This window comes from Solanum verrucosum, unplaced genomic scaffold (assembly GCF_900185275.1).
Source record: "Solanum verrucosum unplaced genomic scaffold, falcon-dt-bn FXZP01000247.1, whole genome shotgun sequence".
NCBI lineage: Eukaryota > Viridiplantae > Streptophyta > Magnoliopsida > Solanales > Solanaceae > Solanum > Solanum verrucosum.
In genome coordinates this window covers 227858-248335 of record NW_026020125.1, presented here as the reverse complement: position 1 = coordinate 248335, position 20478 = coordinate 227858, and the positions used below count along the sequence as shown (strand labels likewise).

General features: G+C 35.4%; 3 protein-coding genes across 3 annotated transcripts in view; 1 reads left to right on the top strand and 2 right to left on the bottom strand.

Moving 5' to 3' along the window:
• Positions 1-20478, top strand: part of LOC125825796 (mechanosensitive ion channel protein 10-like) — a 676215-nt gene that overhangs the window by 531147 nt on the left and 124590 nt on the right. The window lies entirely within an intron of this gene.
• Positions 7133-8754, bottom strand: LOC125825809 (uncharacterized). Its single transcript, XM_049505104.1, has 4 exons — positions 8331-8754; positions 7937-8196; positions 7554-7736; positions 7133-7450 (listed from the first exon to the last, which is right to left on the bottom strand). Exons 1-4 carry the CDS (start codon positions 8752-8754, stop codon positions 7133-7135), a joined length of 1185 nt encoding a protein of 394 aa, XP_049361061.1.
• Positions 9328-10903, bottom strand: LOC125825837 (uncharacterized). Its single transcript, XM_049505124.1, has 6 exons — positions 10540-10903; positions 10308-10413; positions 10023-10207; positions 9840-9931; positions 9570-9719; positions 9328-9465 (listed from the first exon to the last, which is right to left on the bottom strand). Exons 1-6 carry the CDS (start codon positions 10901-10903, stop codon positions 9328-9330), a joined length of 1035 nt encoding a protein of 344 aa, XP_049361081.1.

The window sequence follows — 20478 nt, the reverse complement described above, 5'->3', positions numbered from 1 at the left end:
AATTATGCTCCATAACTATAGTTTGCATATTTACTGGTTGTAGGTACAGTTTAAGTTGCCTCATTTGTATAATTCACGGATTTGTATAATTCACGGGTTTGTATAATTCGCGGGTACATTTATATAATTCAGTTATTTTTGTATAAACTTGAAATAACAAATTTATACAATTACAGACATCAGAAGTGTAAACAGTTATACATATTATATTATACAAATTCTGAATTATACAAAAATTATACAAATTATATCATACAAATTCCGAACTATACAATCGTGCGAATTATATAAAACTAAAAAGCTGAGCTGCGTAATTATAGGTAAAAGTAGGTCGCAAATTGTAACTAAGATAAACTATATCTATGTTAACTAATTAACTAATTTATGTTTGCTTATATGCGTAATTTTCCCAATAAAATTACTTCAAAATAATTAAAAGGCTTTAATTTTATGAAAAGAAGTTAATACATAATATGCAACTATTCTTTTGCACATAAACATCTTTGTTTATTGTATCACACTAAATGAATAACTGAAAATTGCAAGTGAGAACGGGAAGAATTGGCATAATTGATACATTTTTCTTGGAAAAATTTCAAACATACCTAATCAAATATAATAATCTTAACATCCTATAATAAAAATGATGATCATCTTTCTAGATTGAGTTTGGTTTATTTCTTTCCTTTTATCATGTCATGTTATAGATCCCATACTTTACTAATAAATCGATTTCGAACACATTCAATTAAAACGTGAAAACAATTTATACCACACAAAAATCAATAATCAAACTAATCTCCTTTTTATATTACAATTAACTTATGAAAATGTTGTTTCTATTCTGATTAATTTTTGAAAGGGAAAGAAATGCAATGAAGATTCAATATATTACTTTCAATTATTTGACATAATAGTTAAATCACAAATTTCATTTTTATAAAATAGAAGCTACAAATAAAGTATATATTCACTTATTATAGTTGATTCAGACTTCTTTTCGATACTATTAAATTGTATAAATAAATTGACACAATGTGTTGACATAACAAAAAATGATCAAATAGAAAAAAAAATATCTTCTTTATTTGGATTGAATGTCACCCATGTTAAGGAGCAATGTACGGACCTTTCAATCCAATTCTTATTATTATTTTATTTTTATCAGACTATGTTATATTCTATATAATATTTAATCAAAAATTTAATTAATATTTAACTAAAAAAGTTATTTCAATGAAATCAAAATTTTGCATAAGAAATAATCGTATCTCAATTCATCATTCTAATCCACTTTTGAACATGGAAGAAATGAAATAAAGAGTTTACTTTCAGTTCTTTGACATATACAATTAGCTTACAAATTTCAGTTTAAACAATATAAATTACATCAAAATATAGTTTTTAACATCTAGATCTGCCAAGTACGTTTGCTTTCAGCCGAGATATCTATTCCTTACTAACAAATGGTACAAAAATAAATAAAAATTATAATAGTTATGACAAAAGACAAAATTATAATGATACATACAAAAATATATTGAGTTACTTCTACGTATGGCTTTATTGGTACACTGTAATAAAAGGTGTAACATATTTTTTTCTCAAAATAATAATTAAGATTATTTATATCTTATAAAAAATTAGAAATAAAAATTATTCTTTATGTAACAAATAATACACAATTCAATGCAACACCAGCAGCTGCAATGCAAATCAATTCCATACATGATGATAAGCAGACATACTTTACCATTAACAAATGAAAAAAATTTCACAATTTCGAAAAGACTTAATTGAAACTCTGATAAGTCAATTGAAGAAGAAGAAATTCTTACGAGAAATTACAAGAATCAATAAAACAAACAAATTTCTTTATTACAAATGAAATAATACCTGATATGTCTACGAAAGAAAATCAACCGCTTTAAAATTAGAATTTACTAAAAAGTAAAATTATAATTTTAGAAGTTATAAGTATATGTAGTAATATATTGGATTGGAAGGTCAAAAGTTTGAGTTTAAAATAATAATAATGAAGAGCCTGATCTCTTAAAGAAAAATGCCATAAAGGTGTTTACTTTGTTAATTGCATTTTGTGAATGCAAATGAACGGAAGTAGGTCGGGAAAATTTAAGATTTTTTAAAGAAAAATGTCAAGAATTTAAGAAAAAAAGATGAATGTCATTTAATTATCATTATTGATTTGATTTTAAAAGATAGTATAAGATATTTTTTAATAGAAAAAGTCAGCAAAGGATATTTTCGTAATCTACTTTGAACATCAAACATTTCCACTTATAATAATATATGATGATATTTCAGATAAGTACTTTAGCTAGGGGTGTACAAAACCGAACCGAAAATTGATTCAAACCACAAACCGAGTCAAACAAAAAAAGACTCGATTAATGACTTGGTTTGGTATTGAATTGGAAAATAAATCCGACTATACTTGAGTTGGTTTGGTTTTAACTAAAAAAAGTCAACCCAAAACCAAACAATCCGACTTTATATATATATAATTTTTAAAATTTATTTTATACATAAAAGTAGGGGTGTACAAAATTGAACCGAAAACTGAACCAAACCGCAAACCGAGAAAAAAACCCGACTAGTGGTTGGTTTTACTTGGTTTGGTATTGGAAAAAAAAACCCGACTATATTTGGGTTGGTTTGGTTTTAACTAAAAAAAACCAACCCGAGACCAAACCAACCCGATATTATATATATAATTTCAAAATTTTATTTTATACATAAAAATATTTACTTTGATATAATTTTTAAATATTTCTTATACTTTTTCATAGTTTTTATCTTTTAATATATTATTATTTCAAGTTTGAAACTTATAATTCTAAATGGTTCAATAAAGATTATAATCCGCATATATTGATAATTATAATAAAGCTTAAATCAAAATTAAATTAATACTAAAGAAAAAAAATAATAATCAATTCAACACTAAGAATGACAATAATATTGAATATTTGTTCAATGGCTTTACATTGGTTTATTCAAATACATAATCTAATTTTAATTTCTTTTAATATTTAGTCATGTAGCTAATACTTATCAAACTTATTTTAGCATGATTTAGTACTTTTAAATTATGATCATTTTCATTATGACTTGTTAATTTGCAATATTTGTTTTACGCAATTTCATTATTATTATTTTTGTTGGATATTTTAGTATCATTACTCATATAATATTTTGTGTTATTTTCTTAAGAAACACCTTAGATAGTTGTATTTTGGTAGGACTAAAGAAATATTTGAAGTACAAGTAAATTATATGTTTGCATGAATACTTTTTCGGAAAAAATCCGAAAATCCGAAAATCCGAAAACCCCGAAAAAATCCGAAGTTGAAAAACCCGAGTTTTATTGGTTTGGTTTGGTTTATAGATTTAAAAACCCGACACAAATGGTTTGGTTTGATATTTGAAAAACCCGAACCAACCCGACCATGTACACCCCTACATAAAAATATTTACTTTGATGTAATTTCTAAATATTACTTATATGTTTTCATAATTTTATCTTTTAACATATTTTTTCAATTTTTTTGAAATTTTGAATTTTGAATTGTTTAATAAAAATTATAGTTCATAGAGGATCTGACCAATTGTTGAAGGAGCTGGCCAGTGACCGGAGCAACCATATTGGGAAGGGTTTAGGTCCTTTTTAATTTGCATGTAGAGAGAATGAGAGTGTTTTAATTATAACTATATTTATTTTTACTATGGATTATGATAAGATGTACTAGTCCACCGTGCTTTAAGGGACCGGGTTGATATTGTCTTAGGAATGCGATAGAAGAATCTTACGTGGAAACCTCCTTAGCTTGCTTAAGGGAGAAAAATCACGACCTGTCTCACAAGATTTTTCAATTGTTTTCACTATTTTCAAGCAACAAGTGAATACAGACTCCAAGTGCACATACTAGAGATCAAACTCTTGATCTCACAATCCTGTAATAACTCTAATACAAGAAGAGCCAAAGTAATACCTGTATTGCCCACTATGTTAGCTAGCTCTAGTCAACATAGACTTCAACAATACATCACACAACTAACTCTAGCTATGTTCATCATCTACACAAAATGATTGAGGACACGATCTAAGTTCTTTTATATCTTAGGATTAGATCTTACCATGTTAAGACTCATTACACAACTTTCAAAAGAACAACTTAAAACATTTTTGATAACTCTATCAGGTCCTTGCTTTTTTGAAAGCTTGAGTTCTTCAAAGACAAGAATTTGCTTTTTAAATGCTTTTACTTGCTTGACTAGATTGTTTCACATTTAGGGAGATATATTACCTTTGAACTAAAACAACCTACTGCTCTATGATTGGTTGAGTAAATTTTCCTCGTTGCTAGTACTCACCAACCGTGTTCGAGAAAACAGCTTTTACAGTTGTTCAACAATTAACTTCAGATACTTTGATCAACTATGGGACCAGGTTGCATGTTTGTGAGTATCATCTAAACTTCAAATTCTAACCGATTATCTTAGACAACAAATTTTAATTTTTTTCCTTGCTTAAACTTCCTGACCAATTAAGCACATTACTATATAAACATTAATTTTTTCTTGCTTAAACTTCCTGACCGATTATTACTATTTCACTTTACATTGTTTGCACTAGATATGTATGAGCTAGCTAGCATGGATCTGTATATTCAATTTAGCACTTAATCAACTCTAAATTAAATGATGACTCGATCAACGAATCATTATCAAAAAATTGTTTCTAGTGTAAATAATGTGGACATTTCACACTTTAAAGTTGGTTCTTCTCAATTTTGGACAGATAGTCATTTTCTGTGATCCATTCTTTGATCAATTACCAATCACCTTGCCAAACCACAATATGTTGATAATTATATATATATATATCTATCCTAAATTCCTAATTGAAGTGTATAGAATTTTAACTACTCCTATATTAATATGAAGTTTTATGTATCAAAAGCAATCAAATTAGAACAAATCTCTATACAATATTTTCCTATAATAAGGTTAAGGAGTTTAATTATATTTGTAATTTTGGCTGTACGTAGTAATTCTAAGGAACTCCATGGGAATTGTCCTGTTTCCCAAAGTAAATAATTGAATCCTTTAAGGTAAATGCCCGGTTGAGATGCAATATTTATGAAAAATTATGTATTTTAGTAAGATGTCCATCATGATTACTAAGCGACAGGAGATGGCGGAGAAAGTGGAGGCCACTAATAATGTTTGGGTGGCGGCAGTGGGGACTTGTAATAAATATATGATTCTGGTGGTGATGCTGATTCTTACGTGGTGGTGGTGGTGAAACATAATCATAATAAAATTGTCAGCATCCATTTTGATGAAAACATGATGTTCCTCGCTTGCATGCCACTAAACTAAACGAATAATGTCACAAATCATGACAAAATCATGTCTTCTTTTTGTTATCTATGGGCGAAACAAAACAGACCATGTTTTCTCCCTAGTCTATCTTATAACATGTATGTTCATACAAATTCAAACTTCTATTTCTGTCATTTTACATTTTTTTCCTTAAATGAGTTTAATCACTTCACCAACATGGAAGCCATATATAGTAATAAGACAACCAAGTTATTATAAGGAGATATTCCCTCCGCCCAATTGATGTGATATTGTTTGACTGGACATGGAGTTTGAGCTAAAAAGAAAAAAGATTAAGACTTCATAAATTTGTGGTTTCAAACAAATTTACTCTATTTTTGTGTAGTCATAAATCATCTCATTAAGAGTAAAACTATAAATTTAAAAGTTATATTGGTTCTAAATATAAAGAAACATTCTCTTCATGATAGACTAAAAAGGAACGTGTGTTATCTGAGAGAGGAAGTAGTTCTGTGACGATAAATCATTTGTTATTTGTTTGGTTATACGTTGCTAGAGTTACCATCAGTGTCCCGTGTAAGAGGTTTGGTACATGCATAATTTGGATCGTTCATTGATTTATTGAAGTGCTAATGCGACTGTGTACGTAGATCCTTTTAAGTAAGTGCATTTGGGAGTGGGTGTGTATTTAGCTACCAGTGTATTATCCAGATCGAATTTTAAGATGATGGGTGCACTATTACGAAAGGATGAATCTAAGATGTAAATTTGATCGATTTAATCTCCTTCTTACAAAAAAAGATTCAAATTTCTAACCTCACTTAGAGAGGTGCACTCAATCATCATTGTATGACATTATATGATACTTCAAATGTGGGTTCACACATCTATATTTAAATACTTTAAAAAAAAATATAGCACTACTATATATGATTTCAGGAGGGAAGCATGGGTTCACGTGAACCCGGTGACCCCTCCTGGATACGCCTCTGTTATAAATGGTTAATTGTGCATGCATGAATGTATGTTCTGAAAAGGGAAGACTGCAAAAAGGAAATATTCTTCAATTCATGCGTTTGCAGGCACTCTTGGGTACTAGTGTTCTTAAAAGGATGATTCAGACACTAACCCTCATGCTGCTTTAAAGATTATATATGCGGAATAGCTTGAGAGACCCTTGTACCTGTTCCGATTTGTTATCCCGGCCCCTTTACTCCCTATAGTTGGAAAAAGTGTGTTATACACATATTATGAGTTCAAAACACTTGTTTTGGTCGAGTTGAGGTGTCTGAAACTTCGCGGAGTAAAGAGGACGGGATGACAAACTGGAACTAGTACAAGGGTCTCCCAAACTTTTTCGCCTAAAGATTATAATGGAAGTTTTTTCAATTGAAGACTTATTAAACTCTAACCTGCCAGACATAATTCTGATGTTACTTCTCACAATATAATTTAGTGGACAAGTTGATTATTTCCATCAAATATCAAACAAACAGACAATATTTATTCATGTTGTTGAGCCTTATGTTGATGATATCAAACCATCAGTAGGCATAAGAGTGCCAATAGATCATGTGGTTTCTTGAGTTAGCTGATTAGACCAAGACATGCATAACTCTTTCACATCCATTCCATTAATTAGTCGACAAAATTGACGTTATTTCTATACATGGTGTTGAAGTGCTGACTGAGATGAGATTAAATGGACTAACATGTAAAGTAAAGAGTATTCATATAGCGGAGTACCCCCAACCTGATGGTATCAATTTGGAGGCATAAGAGCTGCAGCAGCGCCAATCAATCCTGTGGTATCATGAGTTATCTGATTAGGCCAAGACATAATATGCAGTCTAACACTTTCACTTCTTTCCATTGCTAAATTGAGAGTGTCCTTAATATCGGCATGATCACAGCAGTATATTAGACCTTCTGAGCTAACAGTTGATGGCAAAAGACTTTTTCCTTCTAGCCTTGAAATCACAAGATGGTGCTTGCTTTTGTTTGCCTCCTCAAATAAATGCACTAAACCGGCTCGTTCTGCAGCTGTCCCCTTTGCTACTGAGTAAATACTGACAAATCCCTGAAAAGAGATTTAAGAAAAAGAACATGTTAAGAATATCATCACTTCATAGTTACATTATTCAATTTGCTGTTTACGGAAAAGAGAAGGCGATGACTATTACTTCATCTGTTCGTTTAATGTTTATTCCAAATCTGGATTCTCCTGGTTCAGGTGTTAATTCAAGTGGAACCTCTGCAATTCCTGGTAGATACCATAGCCTTACACCTTGTGCGGATTGGTTACCAACATAGCCATCTAGTTGCCTACTACAAGTGAGATCTTTTCCACTTGTGTTTCTCCTCTCCTTAACATAAACAAAGCATGAAAAGGAACGAAAAGATTAGTTCACGATGCAACTGTTAGTTTGAGTGAATTCATTTAGTTATATACACTGATAGTTCAAAGGATTTGTAGTGAATTTAGGTGACCTAATGTTGTAAAGAATTATTTTACACTGTCAGTGTATAGAAATTAAACTCGGCCAGAAAAGGAAGAGAGGAATACCAAATTGTTGATTTGCTCGGTTTGAATGTTAACGAATACAAGAGGGATTCCTGAAGATACTGCTGCTGAAAACCAGGCCATGGTACGAACTAATGTGGCTTCTACTCTATACTCTCTTGTCAGTGGCATAAAAACTATGGAGCTAACAACTGTAGAATGAGAATCTGGTAGATAAGTTCCTATCTTCATCTTCCAGTCATATTGTAATCCCATTTGGTTATACCCGCGTGATCCTGAATTGACCATTCTTCTGCTCATTTCTGCATAATCAAACAAACAGTTTATATACAATAACGTTCCTGGTATACTGCTGCAAAAATACATAATAACCTGACAGTATAAAGGTGTTTAATGCTATGTAGTAGCGAGTGGAGAAGAAGAATCATATTCATACCCTGGAGTTCAGTGCAACGTCCCAAAGTTAATTCTGCTATAACAGCAAGATGTCTCTCATCAGATGCTGCTCTAACAACAAACCTTTTCTGGAGATTTGAACGTCGTTCAACTAAGACATATCCTCTGAGTTTAAGTGTACTCTCTCCCCTTCTAACCTTGAACCAAATGAAATGTCCAGCAATTTTACCAAGAAATAAGGTTAACTCTGACCATGCTTTGGCCTGAATAAAGGAGTCATCATCAGAAGCTAACTCAGCAACACCTTCTATGATGTCCCCGGGGAGTGGCATGCTCACATCCCATCCATCTGGATCTTTTTGCCTCACTTTCTTCACACCAACAACTTTCTCAACACTCGCCATCTTCTTCTTCTTCTTGAAGATGGCACAATAGTATTTTTTAAGTAGCCGCAATAACTTCATATATATCAAGCACTGATCAACCCTCTTTGTTGATGAACTCGAGCACGGACATCTCAAAGTGAAGTAGATTTCTAGTTGTGAACGTCAGAAAGGTACTATGGTCTTCAATATTTTGCTTAGAGAAATATTCTCTGGTTTGATGTATCCGAAGGGTCATTTATAAAACAAGCCGGCTCTACGGATTCTTGTGAGCAAAAGGGCAACAAAGTGAAAAAAACAACAAGCTGAACTATAATGGAAGTCGCTCCACAACATGGTATATTCTGAGAATAAAACAAGCAAAACTTTTGTCCTTTAACTACTGGGATGTTGGCATGAGTACAAACAAAAATAACACATAGAACAAAGCTGTATTAACTTTAATACACTTGGAAAATGAGGGCTTATGCTACATAACAAACTTTATTACAGAAGAGAAATAATTCAAACTCTTAAGCTTTGTACATACACAATACAGCTCATTTTGTACATTTAAATCTGCCTTCAACTATAAATACAAGTACTAAGCTAAATCTGTAGAGAAAAAATGGTTGAAAATTACTAGTTACTTATAAGAAAACCTATGTGATGTCGTCATTGTATGGTTTCAAAAATGTCTGCAAGTTCCTTTTCCAGCTTCGTTATGTCAGCCTTTGCACTCTTCCTTTCTCCAGCATGAATAGAGCTTAAACTCTCTTGTCGCTTCGATATCTTCCTCTTAATGCTATTAATCTGCAATCATTTCCAAGGCAATGTGAAAATTCCGTGACCTCAATTATCGAGGCAATGTAGAAAATGGGCGCGGGTGGGATGTGGGAAGGGAAACAGAAAGAGACCTTTCTGGAGGGCCATCTGCGCAAGCCATCCCTTCGGCAAACCCTTTTCATCACAGTAGGACATACGTTCAATTTGATACCTGCTTCCTGAATGGAAAGATGAAGATAGTCTTCAAAGTCTTTCACGTTCATCAGTTTAGTTCTTCTCCTCTGTTCTATCAAAAAAAAAAAGGTGATCAGAATGCAAAATATATCTCTACCAAAGAAAATGAACAATCAAGTCCTTTTTTGATATCATAGTAATATGCTCTCCGCGTGCAAACTACAAACCTGTTCTGAAAGAGAGATCTTTCCACGATTCACGCCACTGCTAGTGCCCTCATTATCGTTTGCCATTTCTTGCTGTTCCGTTTGAACATCATCTGCTCGGTGATACAGATGAGAGTAGTAAGAAAAATATTGTACTATCCTTTATTCAGATGAAAGGACTAAGCAAAGATGTATGTTACTTACGCGAAGTTGTTGGAGATAACTGAAGTAGATTATTAATGTCATTAGTACGGTCACCAGAATGAACACTTAAAGTTTGATAGAATTCAGAGAGTGTATCTTCGATCACTATGTAACCATCCTTCTTACAACCCTCGAAATATTGAATTAAAAATTGCTTCACTTTTCTTATACTGTAATTGCTAAAACTGTTAAATCAGACTAGAGTTAATTTCGCCAAACAAGTGAAAAAAGTAGTACATTATTAATTAATTATAATAAACTCGAACAAAAGAGAAGGATCCGTACTCAATTGTGTCGGTTGACACGTGATTATCCATTGTAGATTTCTCAAGACTTGCATGACTGATCCTTCCTATTGTTCCAAATATTCCAAGCTTAGATAAGATCGTGCCTATAATAATAATAAAGTAATTAGCCAAACCAATTAAAATTATTTCACTCGTACAGCGCCCCCCCCCCCCCCCCCCAAAAAAAAAAAAAAAACAAATAGAAATTTAAGAGATAAACAAACAGTCACCATTGCCATGAGTTATTTCTCTTAGAATTTGGAAATTATTCTTCCCCGGAACTTCACCCTCTGAATTGGGACTATTCCCAACAAATCGATTCCCACTTTCAAATGAAATTTCAAGCAAAAATGGATCAGAGTATGAATCATAGTCGGGGACATGACGTAAACCAGAATTCAAATTTGTTGTATTTTGATTAATGGGTCCTTGTACAATGGTTGGGTAACTTTCATAAGTGGGTCCTTGGTAGTTGTTGTCGTCATCAATGGTTGGGTTTTCATCATCAAAGAGTGAAAGAGAAAGTCCGGTAAGAATATTATTATCATCAAAAGGATCATGATAAGGCACAATGGATGTATTAAAATAGTCCATTATTTATGCGACGACGCTTGGCTGGCATAGACCAAGCGGCGCCACAGATAGGTTGAAAGAGAAGAGAAAAATAGAGAAGAAGATAACAGATTTGAATGGAATAGTATATTTATAAGTAGAAGGGGCGGGAGGGAAGTGGAAGTTAATAACCGTTGCATTCTTCACTTTGAATTTCTAGTGTCGCGATGCACCACGGAGAACTTGTTTAAAAAATGACGCCGTAATTAGCCTTTTATATCTCTTTTCCTTTTTTCCAAAGAATGCAACTTAAAATTATTATTTAAATACACACAATTAAGAGACAACCGATATAAGTACTTTTCGACTTTTTGTACTTCTTTAACCAATTGTTTGATTTCATTTTTAATTTTAAAAACCAAATAATTTAATTAGGTTTTGATTTTAAGCAAAAATAACGGAAAGAAATAGAATCGAATCAATTATGTAGATTTAAAAATTATAATTACACACACTTACCGACAACATATTTTAAGTCATTTACCAAAATTGACAAAATGAAGAGTATTGAAGATGAGGATTAGTTCATCTAATTTTTTAGGGAGTGTAGACACATAAATTGTATTGGATCAAATTCATATAAAATTTGAATTAAGTCCATGTTCATTTTGGCTGAATGATTAATTTGGGCTTTACAAATAAATAAGTTCATCTTATTAAATTCAAATTCAAGGTCCATTTCACCTTGAAGCCCAAACTCATGTCACGTGTCACGATGACTAGGCATCCAAGACCAACAAGGTGACGCCACGTGTCCAAATGAGGTGGTAGTCCCAGTCAAATGCAAGAACCAATCGCAATCCGCCAAGTGTCAAAATGACATTCTTTGGCCAATCACAAGCAACCTTGTCCACCCCCTACAACTATAAATAGGGGATGTACATGACATTCTAAGGGGCATCAAGAAAACTCTTCAACAAGCATTCTGCAATTGGAGGAAGCTATACCATCAACTACATAGCTCTTCGAAGGAGTCATCAACGGAGTTCTTCCCGGAGATCAACTTGAAACGACGAAGTGCTTTTCGACATTCCAGGAGATCGACAACATCTTAAGGAGGTCTACATCATCCAATATTTTGAGAAATACGCTACTGAAAGCCCTCGAGTCTTGGAGAATCTTAGGAGAGAGAATCAAGAGAACAACGGAATTGTACTCACAACGATTCATCAATAAAAATAACATTTTTGTTTTATTTATTTTGCTTGCAGTCGATTTTCAGCGCATAAGGAAATTTGTTGCGAACAAATTTGGCACGCCCTTGGGACCGATTCTGCTTTTCATCTCTTTCTCTTGCAAATCAAAAACTACAAAGGCAACTACAGCAATGGCCTTCAGAAAGAGTAGCGACTTTTCATACAAGGACTCTACTGATGTCATATCTACTGATCTCAGTCATGTTGGCCCGATTACTCGGCGTAAGTTCAAGAACAGTGGGCTAGATGGATCTGAATACTTCACTTCTTTGGAGGCGATGAAAAATAACAACTCTCATACGATGGTCGTAAGTGCAACACCTAGGGGCAATCTTGCGTCTGTGTTCTTTGAAGAATTTTCTAAAATTGGCTCCAACTATGGTGAATCTGAAGATTCAATGGATGCTCCAACTTCAATGAATGTCAATGCTTTGATGGCTGACTCAACTGACATGGACAAGAAGTTTGCGATGATGGAGCAAACCATTGAGGCCTTGAAGAAATCCGTTGATGACAAAAATCTTCGTATTGCTCAACTTATGAACAAGTTGGAGGCCTTCACACCTGGAGAGTCAAGTCATGTCCCCACTTGTCCATCTGGTTTTGATCAACAAAACAAGGACGTTGAGGAATCTCTATCAAAGTCAAAATTTTAAAAGGAGAAACAATCTGCTTCAGTTGCTGCACTATCTGTCCAACAGTTGCAAGATATGATAACAAACACTATCAGGGCCTAATATGGCGGAACACCACAAAGTTCCTTGTATTACTCCAAGCCATATACCAGACAGATTGATTGTCTATCAATGCCAACAAACTATCAACCACCAAAGCTACAACAATTTGATGGCAAGGGGAACCTAAGGCAACATATCGCTCACTTTGTTGCAACTTGTAGCAATGCTGAAACGCATGGTGACCTTTTGGTAAAACAGTTTGTTCGTTTGCTGAAAGGGAATGCATTCGACTGGTATATCGACCTGGAACACGAGTCTATTGATAGTTGGGAGCAGCTCGAGAAGGAATTCCTCAATCGTTTCTACAGTACTTGCCGAATCGTAAGCATGATAGAGTTGACCGGTACTAAGCAAAGAAAGGATGAACCTGTGGTGGATTACATCAATCGTTGAGTTTGGACTGCAAAGATCGTCTTTCTGAAATATCTGCTGTGGAAATGTGCATTCAGGGTATGCATTGGGGACTTCAATACATACTACAAGGAATCAAACCGCGAACTTTTGAGGAACTTGCTACACGAGCGCATGACATGGAGTTGAGCATCGCAAGTCATGGGAAGACATCTCCTTTTGCTGATCTGACAAAGGAAAAGAAGGATTTCAAGAAAGGTATGACCTCAAAGATCCAGACTAAGGAATCTATGGCAGTGAAAGCAACTTCTGTAAAAGTCACCACCAAGAGTAAACTAAGAGAGGAGGAATCCCCAAGTCAATATCTAAAGAAGGAGAGGCGATGCCCGACCTTGAAGGAGTTAGAGGAAAAGGTCTACCCATTTCTAGATTCAGATGTACCTATGATTCTTGATGAATTACTAGCTAAGAAAGTTATTAATCTTACTGAATCAAAGAGGCCTGAAGAAATCAATAAGGTTGGTGATCCTAGATACTAGATACTGCAAGTTCCATCGTGTCCTTGGCCACCCGACGAGTAAATGCTTTATCTTGAAGGAGAAAATCATGATGTTAGTAAGTGAAGGAAAAATCATCATTGACCAGGATGAAACAGCGGAGGCAAATCATGCTAGTATAGCACCAAATCAAAAGAAGTGCTCGAGGTCCACTTTCTTGCAATTTGGAAGTTTAACGCCTATTGAAGTTGATTTTCCAAGGAAAACTCTTGAGGGTTCACTAGAGATAGACAACCACAAAGAAAATGAAGCTGATGGTTGGACTTTGGTTACTCATAAGAAGCGGAGACATCAAACAGTCTTTAGGATACGACTTCTTAAGACAAGAGCAACAATGAGTGATGTGAATCAACTGCAACCATAAAAAAACGTCAAGCCTTGTACTTGCCAAAAGATTAATGGTTCTTCATCGCAGAAGGTTCGAAGGCCTATTACATTGGATGAATTCTTTCCTGAAAAATTCTTTTGTGGTAGTCAAATTGGTGCAACACATGTTATTTCCTGCATAGACGAAACAAAGAGAAGCAAATATGAGCGTAATCTAACAATAACACAAGAACATCAAACAGATGAAAAAGTTACCCCATGTTGGGCTACAATTACCTTCACAGATGATGACTTGTTGTTAGGGTCTAAGCTACATAATAGACCCTTGTTTGTTGTAGGGTCTATTCGAGAGCAACATCTCAATCGCATACTAATCGATGGTGGTTCGACAGTCAATATCATGCCAAAAGTTGTTCTGAAAAAACTTGGGATCTCTATTGATGAATTGTCCAAAAGTAACCTAAGATCTAAGGTTTCAATCAAGGAGGACAACGATCCATAGGAAAGGTTCGTGTAGGATTGTCCATTGGCGACGTGAAATCAAACACTTTGATTCATATCATAGATGCCAAAACATCATACAACTTGTTGCTCGGACGTCCTTGGGTTCATGAAAATGGAGTGGTGCCATCTACTTTGCATCAATGCATGAAGTATATGAAAGATGGTGAAATAGTCAAAATTGATGCAGACATCAATCCTTTCACTGAGACGGAGTCATATTTTGCAGATGCAAAATTCTATTTAGATTCTGGAAAATCAAATATGAAGAAACATGCAGAAGCCAACTCGATCGATCTCGAAGATAGTAAAGTTCAATGGGCCGCTATCAAGATATCTAAGAAGAGAACGAAAGAGGTTTCCATTAATCTTTCACCGTCTAAAGGAGACATGCAGGCCAATGTTGATGATGAACAACCAATTTTTCGCTATACTCCACGTGAGCGTCGAAAAAGGGACAACCACTGCTACATGAATGTACTCAACAAGTTCACCCATCGAGGAAAGAATTGAGTCACACAACATTCCAAGATTTGAAGGAGAAAATGACTGTCCCAGTTGCACAAGTCCCATCTTTCACTTTGGAGCCTTCCAAAGGAAATACTCAAGTTAGTCAGATAAAAGGGAACTTTGATCAAAAGGTCTTCACATTATTTGAAAAATCAGGTTAAAACTTCTCAAATCTAGCAAAGTTAGGAGAACTCACGGAGGAAGTCACCGATGAAAAGATACATGGGTTTACAAAGTCTCAAACGCGGTTGAGAGAAAAAAGGTATTATGTCGCCACTTCTAAGTTTGGGTTAGGATTCAGCTTGCCGGAGCCTCTTCAGATTTTATCTAAGAAGGGGAAAGAAATAACTTCATCTCACTATACCTCTATAGAGAAGACGAAGGAATCTAAAGAGGGTAAAACACCACAACGGGCTTCGGTGTTTGAATGCATTGGAAGATTGACACCCCGTGTCTTTGCATTTGAAAGATTGACACCCCGTGTCTCTGCATTTGAAAGATTAAGCTGCAAGGATGAAAGAGGATCCTCTAAACAAGTGGACGAATATGTCACCACTTCAAAGACTTCTGTATTTCATCGCTTGGGAACCAAATGAAAGTCATTATCCGAACGAAGGTTGCTGGAGCATGAAAATCAAGATTCTTGTGATATAACTGATGACAAAGAGATTCATAGTGTTTTCCCATCACGTATGAAGAGAAAAACTGTATTGTCAATCATCACCGATGGTTCTTTGAGGGTGAAAAGAAGCACAATTGTTGTCACCAACCAGTTTCATGAAGAAACTAATAAGGAGGAAGATGAAACCGTCACAGTGGAAAGTCAGATGGAAGATTCAAACTTGACAGAATCATCCTATCACATAACAATGGAAGAAGGTCCAAACATTGATGATACAGATGATGATGTCCAAGAGGCTCCCCCTCAACTGGAGGATGGCGTACAATCAACCGTAGACGACCTCAAGGAACTAAATCTAGGCACTCTAGAAGAGCCGCGTCCAATCTTCATTAGTGCACTTCTTACACCAGAAGAATAGAGGAAATACTTCAAGTTATTGGTTGAGTTCAGAGATGTTTTTGCTTGGTCGTATAGAGAAATACCGGTCCTTAGTCCCAGGATAGCTATTCATCATTTGGGGATAAAAAAGGGAACACGTCCTATAAAACAGTCATAACGAGTGTTTCGTCCTGAGTTGGTAACACAAATTGAAACGGAGGTCAACAAGCTCATCGAAGCCGGATTTATTCGAGAAGTGAAGTCCCCATTGTGGATCTCAAATATTGTACCTGTTAAGAAGAAGAATGGTCAAATACGTGTCTACGTTGATTTTTGAGATTTGAACAAGGCATGTCCAAAAGATTACTTCCCTCTGCTTATCATTGAGCTCATGGTTGATGCTACAACCGGGCATGAAGCTATGTCATTTATGGATGGATCTTCTGGATATAATCAAATCAGAATGTCTCCAAAAGATGAAAAATACACTGCCTTCCGAACTCCAAAAGGAATTTATTGTTACAAAGTGATGCCCTTTGGTCTAAAGAATGTTGGGCCCACCTATCAACGTGCAATGCAAAACATATTTGATGACATGCTTCATAAGAGGGTGGAATGTTACGTTGATGACTTGGTGGTAAAGACGAAGCAAAGGGAACACCATCTTGAAGACCTTCGAATTGTTTTTGAAAGGTTAAGGAAATTTGACTGGAAGATGAATCCACTCAAATGCGCATTTGGGGTTACCTCAGGAAAGTTTCTTGGCTTCATTGTTCGTCACCATAGAATTGAAGTTGATCCCGCAAAGATTGATGTCATTAAAAAAATGCCTGAGCCAAAAAACTTGAGAGACCTTCGCAGTCTACAAGGAAATTTGGCATTCATTCGGAGATTCATTTCTAACCTGGCTGGACGATGTCAACCTTTCAACCATTTAATGAAAAAAGATGCTCCTTTCCACTGGGACCAGTCATGTCGAAATGCCTTTGAAATCATCATGAGATACTTGATGAATTCGCCTGTATTAGGGGCACCAACTCTTGGAAAGCCATTGATATTGTACATTGCATCGCAAGAGTGATCACTTGGGGCACTTCTTGCTCAAGAGAATGAAGCTAAGAAGGAACAAACATTGTACTATCTGAGTTGGACCTTGATAGGAGTTGAGTTGAATTATACTCCCATTTAGAAGATGTGCTTAGCATTGCTTTATGCCATAAGAAAATAGAGGCATTATTTTGAAGCGTACACTATCAAGCTAATTTCTTGGGCTAATCCCGTGAAGTTCGTAATGACTCGACCAGTTCTCTTAGGACGTCTAGTAAGATGGTCTATATTGTTTAATCAATATGGGATCATTTACACACCTCAAAAAGCTGTGAAGGGGCAATCACTTGCTAATTTCCTTGCTGATCACCCTTTTCCGGGAAAATGGAAAACTTCAGATGAGTTCCCTGATGAAGATGCATTTCTTACTGAAGAGCTGCCAGCATGGACAATGTTCTTTGATGGATCTGCACGTCGAGATGGTGCAGGGGCGGGAGTCGTGTTGATATCTCCAGAACAACTAATCCTACCATTTTCATTTGTTCTAGGTGAAACCTGTTCCAACAACGCCACAGAGTACCAAACTTTGATTGTGGACCTTGAAATGGCATTAGATATGAAGATTCCTCAATTGGATGTCTACGGTGACTCTTAATTGATCATCAATCAACTCTCGGGGAGTTACGAGGTAAAGAAGGAATATATTTTGTCATATCACCAATATGCTACTTTTTTACTTGAAAGGTTTGATCAAGTGTTCTTAAATCACGTCCGAAGAGAAGAAAATCGCATGGCAGGTGCTTTGGTTAACTTGGTTACAACAATGTCACTCGGAGAAAATGAGACAACAAAGGTGCGTGTATGTCATTGATGGGTTATTCCTGGTCGTCTTGATCTTCAAATCGATGAAAGCCATCATATATCAGTTCGAGTGGTTGAAGAAGAAGATTGGAGAAAACCACCAATTGAGTATCTTGAACATGGAAGACTGCCTGAGGATCCACGAGTAAGAGCAGACATTAAGAGAAGAGCACCACGATTCATCTTTCACGATGGGATACTGTTTCGTTGTTCTTATGAGGGACTATTCTTGCGGTGTCTTGACAAAGAAGAAGCTCAACAAACAATGGATGAGGCACATTCTGGCACATGTGGAGCACACCAATCAGGGCCTAAACTTCATTTTTGCATCAAGAGGATGGGCTACTATTGGCCAACAATGGTGATGGACTGCTTAGGGCATGCAAAAAAGTGTCAAGTGTGTCAATTCCATGCTAATTACATCTATCAATCTCCAGAGGCTTTGCATCCGACTGTAGCCTCATGGCCCTTCGATGCATGGGGACTTGATGTTGTTGGACCTCTTCCAAAGTCATCAAAAGGACAAATGTATATCTTGGCTGCCACTGACTATTTCTCTAGATGGACTGAAGTTGTACCATTAAAAAAGGTAAAGAGGGAAAATGTTGTTGATTTTATCAAATCAAACATAATTTTTAGATATGGCATACCAAGATGTATAATTACTGATAATGGAACACCCTTCAACAATAAACTCATGAGTAGCTTGTGCGAGAAGTTCAGTTTTAAGCAACATAAGTCTTCAATGTACAATGCACCTGCCAATGGTCTTGCTGAAGCTTTTAACAAGACACTTGGTAACCTATTGAAGAAAGTAGTTGCAAAGAATAAAAGAGACTGGCATGAGAGAATTGGTGAAGCTTTGTGGGAATATCGTACAACCTTTAGAACAGCTACGCAAGCGACTCCGTTTTCACTGGTGTATGGCGTAGAAGCAGTCCTTCCATTGGAGAAGCAAATTCCATCATTGCGAATAGCAATCCAAGAGGGACTCACAACTGAAAGTAATGCTCAACTTCGTCTAGCAGAGTTGGAGGCATTGGATGAAAAGAGATTGGAAGCACAACAAAGGTTGGAGTGTTATCAAGCTCGACTTGCAAGAGCATTCAACAAGAAGGTGAGACCTCGATCATTTCAAGTGGGAGACTTGGTCTTAGCAGTCCGGAGACCCATCAAACGCATCGGTGACAAATTTACATCGAAATGGGATGGGCCGTATGTTGTGAAGAAAGCATACTCAAGTGGCGCTTATAAAATTGTAGACCAAGATGGTATAAGAGTTGGTCCAATCAACGCCAAGTTTCTAAAGCAATACTTCCCATGAAGGTTGGCTACGCTCCTTAAGGTATGAGCATAAACTGCATGTTACTCCTGGCCCGCAAGAGTATAAACTGTGTACGGCCCAAAAATAATAATAATAATAAAACTCATCATCCTGAACTACGATATGACTTGATCCTTTTCACCGAGGTACGTAGGCGCTTGGAGTAATCACTCTAAGCTCAGTCAAATGAGTAAAAAAAAAGAAAAAAGTTTGGTGGCCTTGCGTGATTATCACACTAGCTCTTTAAATTTTTTGTAGCTAGCACATGAGTTCGAATGCATCACAAATGAGCAAAGGAGAATATTTTTTTAGCCTACTTCCCAACGTGAAAATCGGCTTGTGATTAAGATATTTCTTCGCTAACTTTTGAATTTTCTACCACGACCACTCAAAGTTAAAAAAAAATCATTATATTTGGGAGTTAATCTGAGCATTTCAAAGGCCTATTAGTGGGAATTCATAAAGATCTTGATCATCATTGTTACACACATTGAAGTTCTTGAATCCCTCTCCGCAACAAAAGAAGAAACTCGTAATACTGAGACCCCTACATCGATTCATGGATCTTCAACTGTGATCGTTCAAAGTTGCATATCAAGCATGCTAAATTTGGAAGTCAACTTCGGGTATTAATTTGATCAATTCAAAGGAATTTTGATTTGAATCTTTGATATGCGACAGGCCGAGGAATTCATTAGATCAAGCGACTTGCGATTCTACTTGAGTTTTTTGCTTACGGTGGAGATAATTTTGTGTAATTCATTGATGCTTCAGTAAGTTACTCAAAATTAGGGGCATCTTTACCTATAACATCAAATCGGGATACCCTTCGGATCAAAGCTCTATGTTGAAATGGTATTGCCACAAATATCATGATGTGGACACTCCAAGTTCAAGAGACAATCTTTTGTTGTTGTCAAGAGCGCACAAAGTTGAGGAAATGGCATTTTGGGCGTATAGTCAACTTGAAAAAAATTATTCTCATCAATTTGGAATGAATTTTGTTGTAACTTCAATAAATAGTGTTTTTCTTGATGCGCTCGTCAAAATGAAATAAGAAGCTCATGGTGTCACCACTCTTACAATGAATTTTGGATTTCACACCGAAGATGCGCTCCTCAAAATGAAATAAGAATCACATAGTTT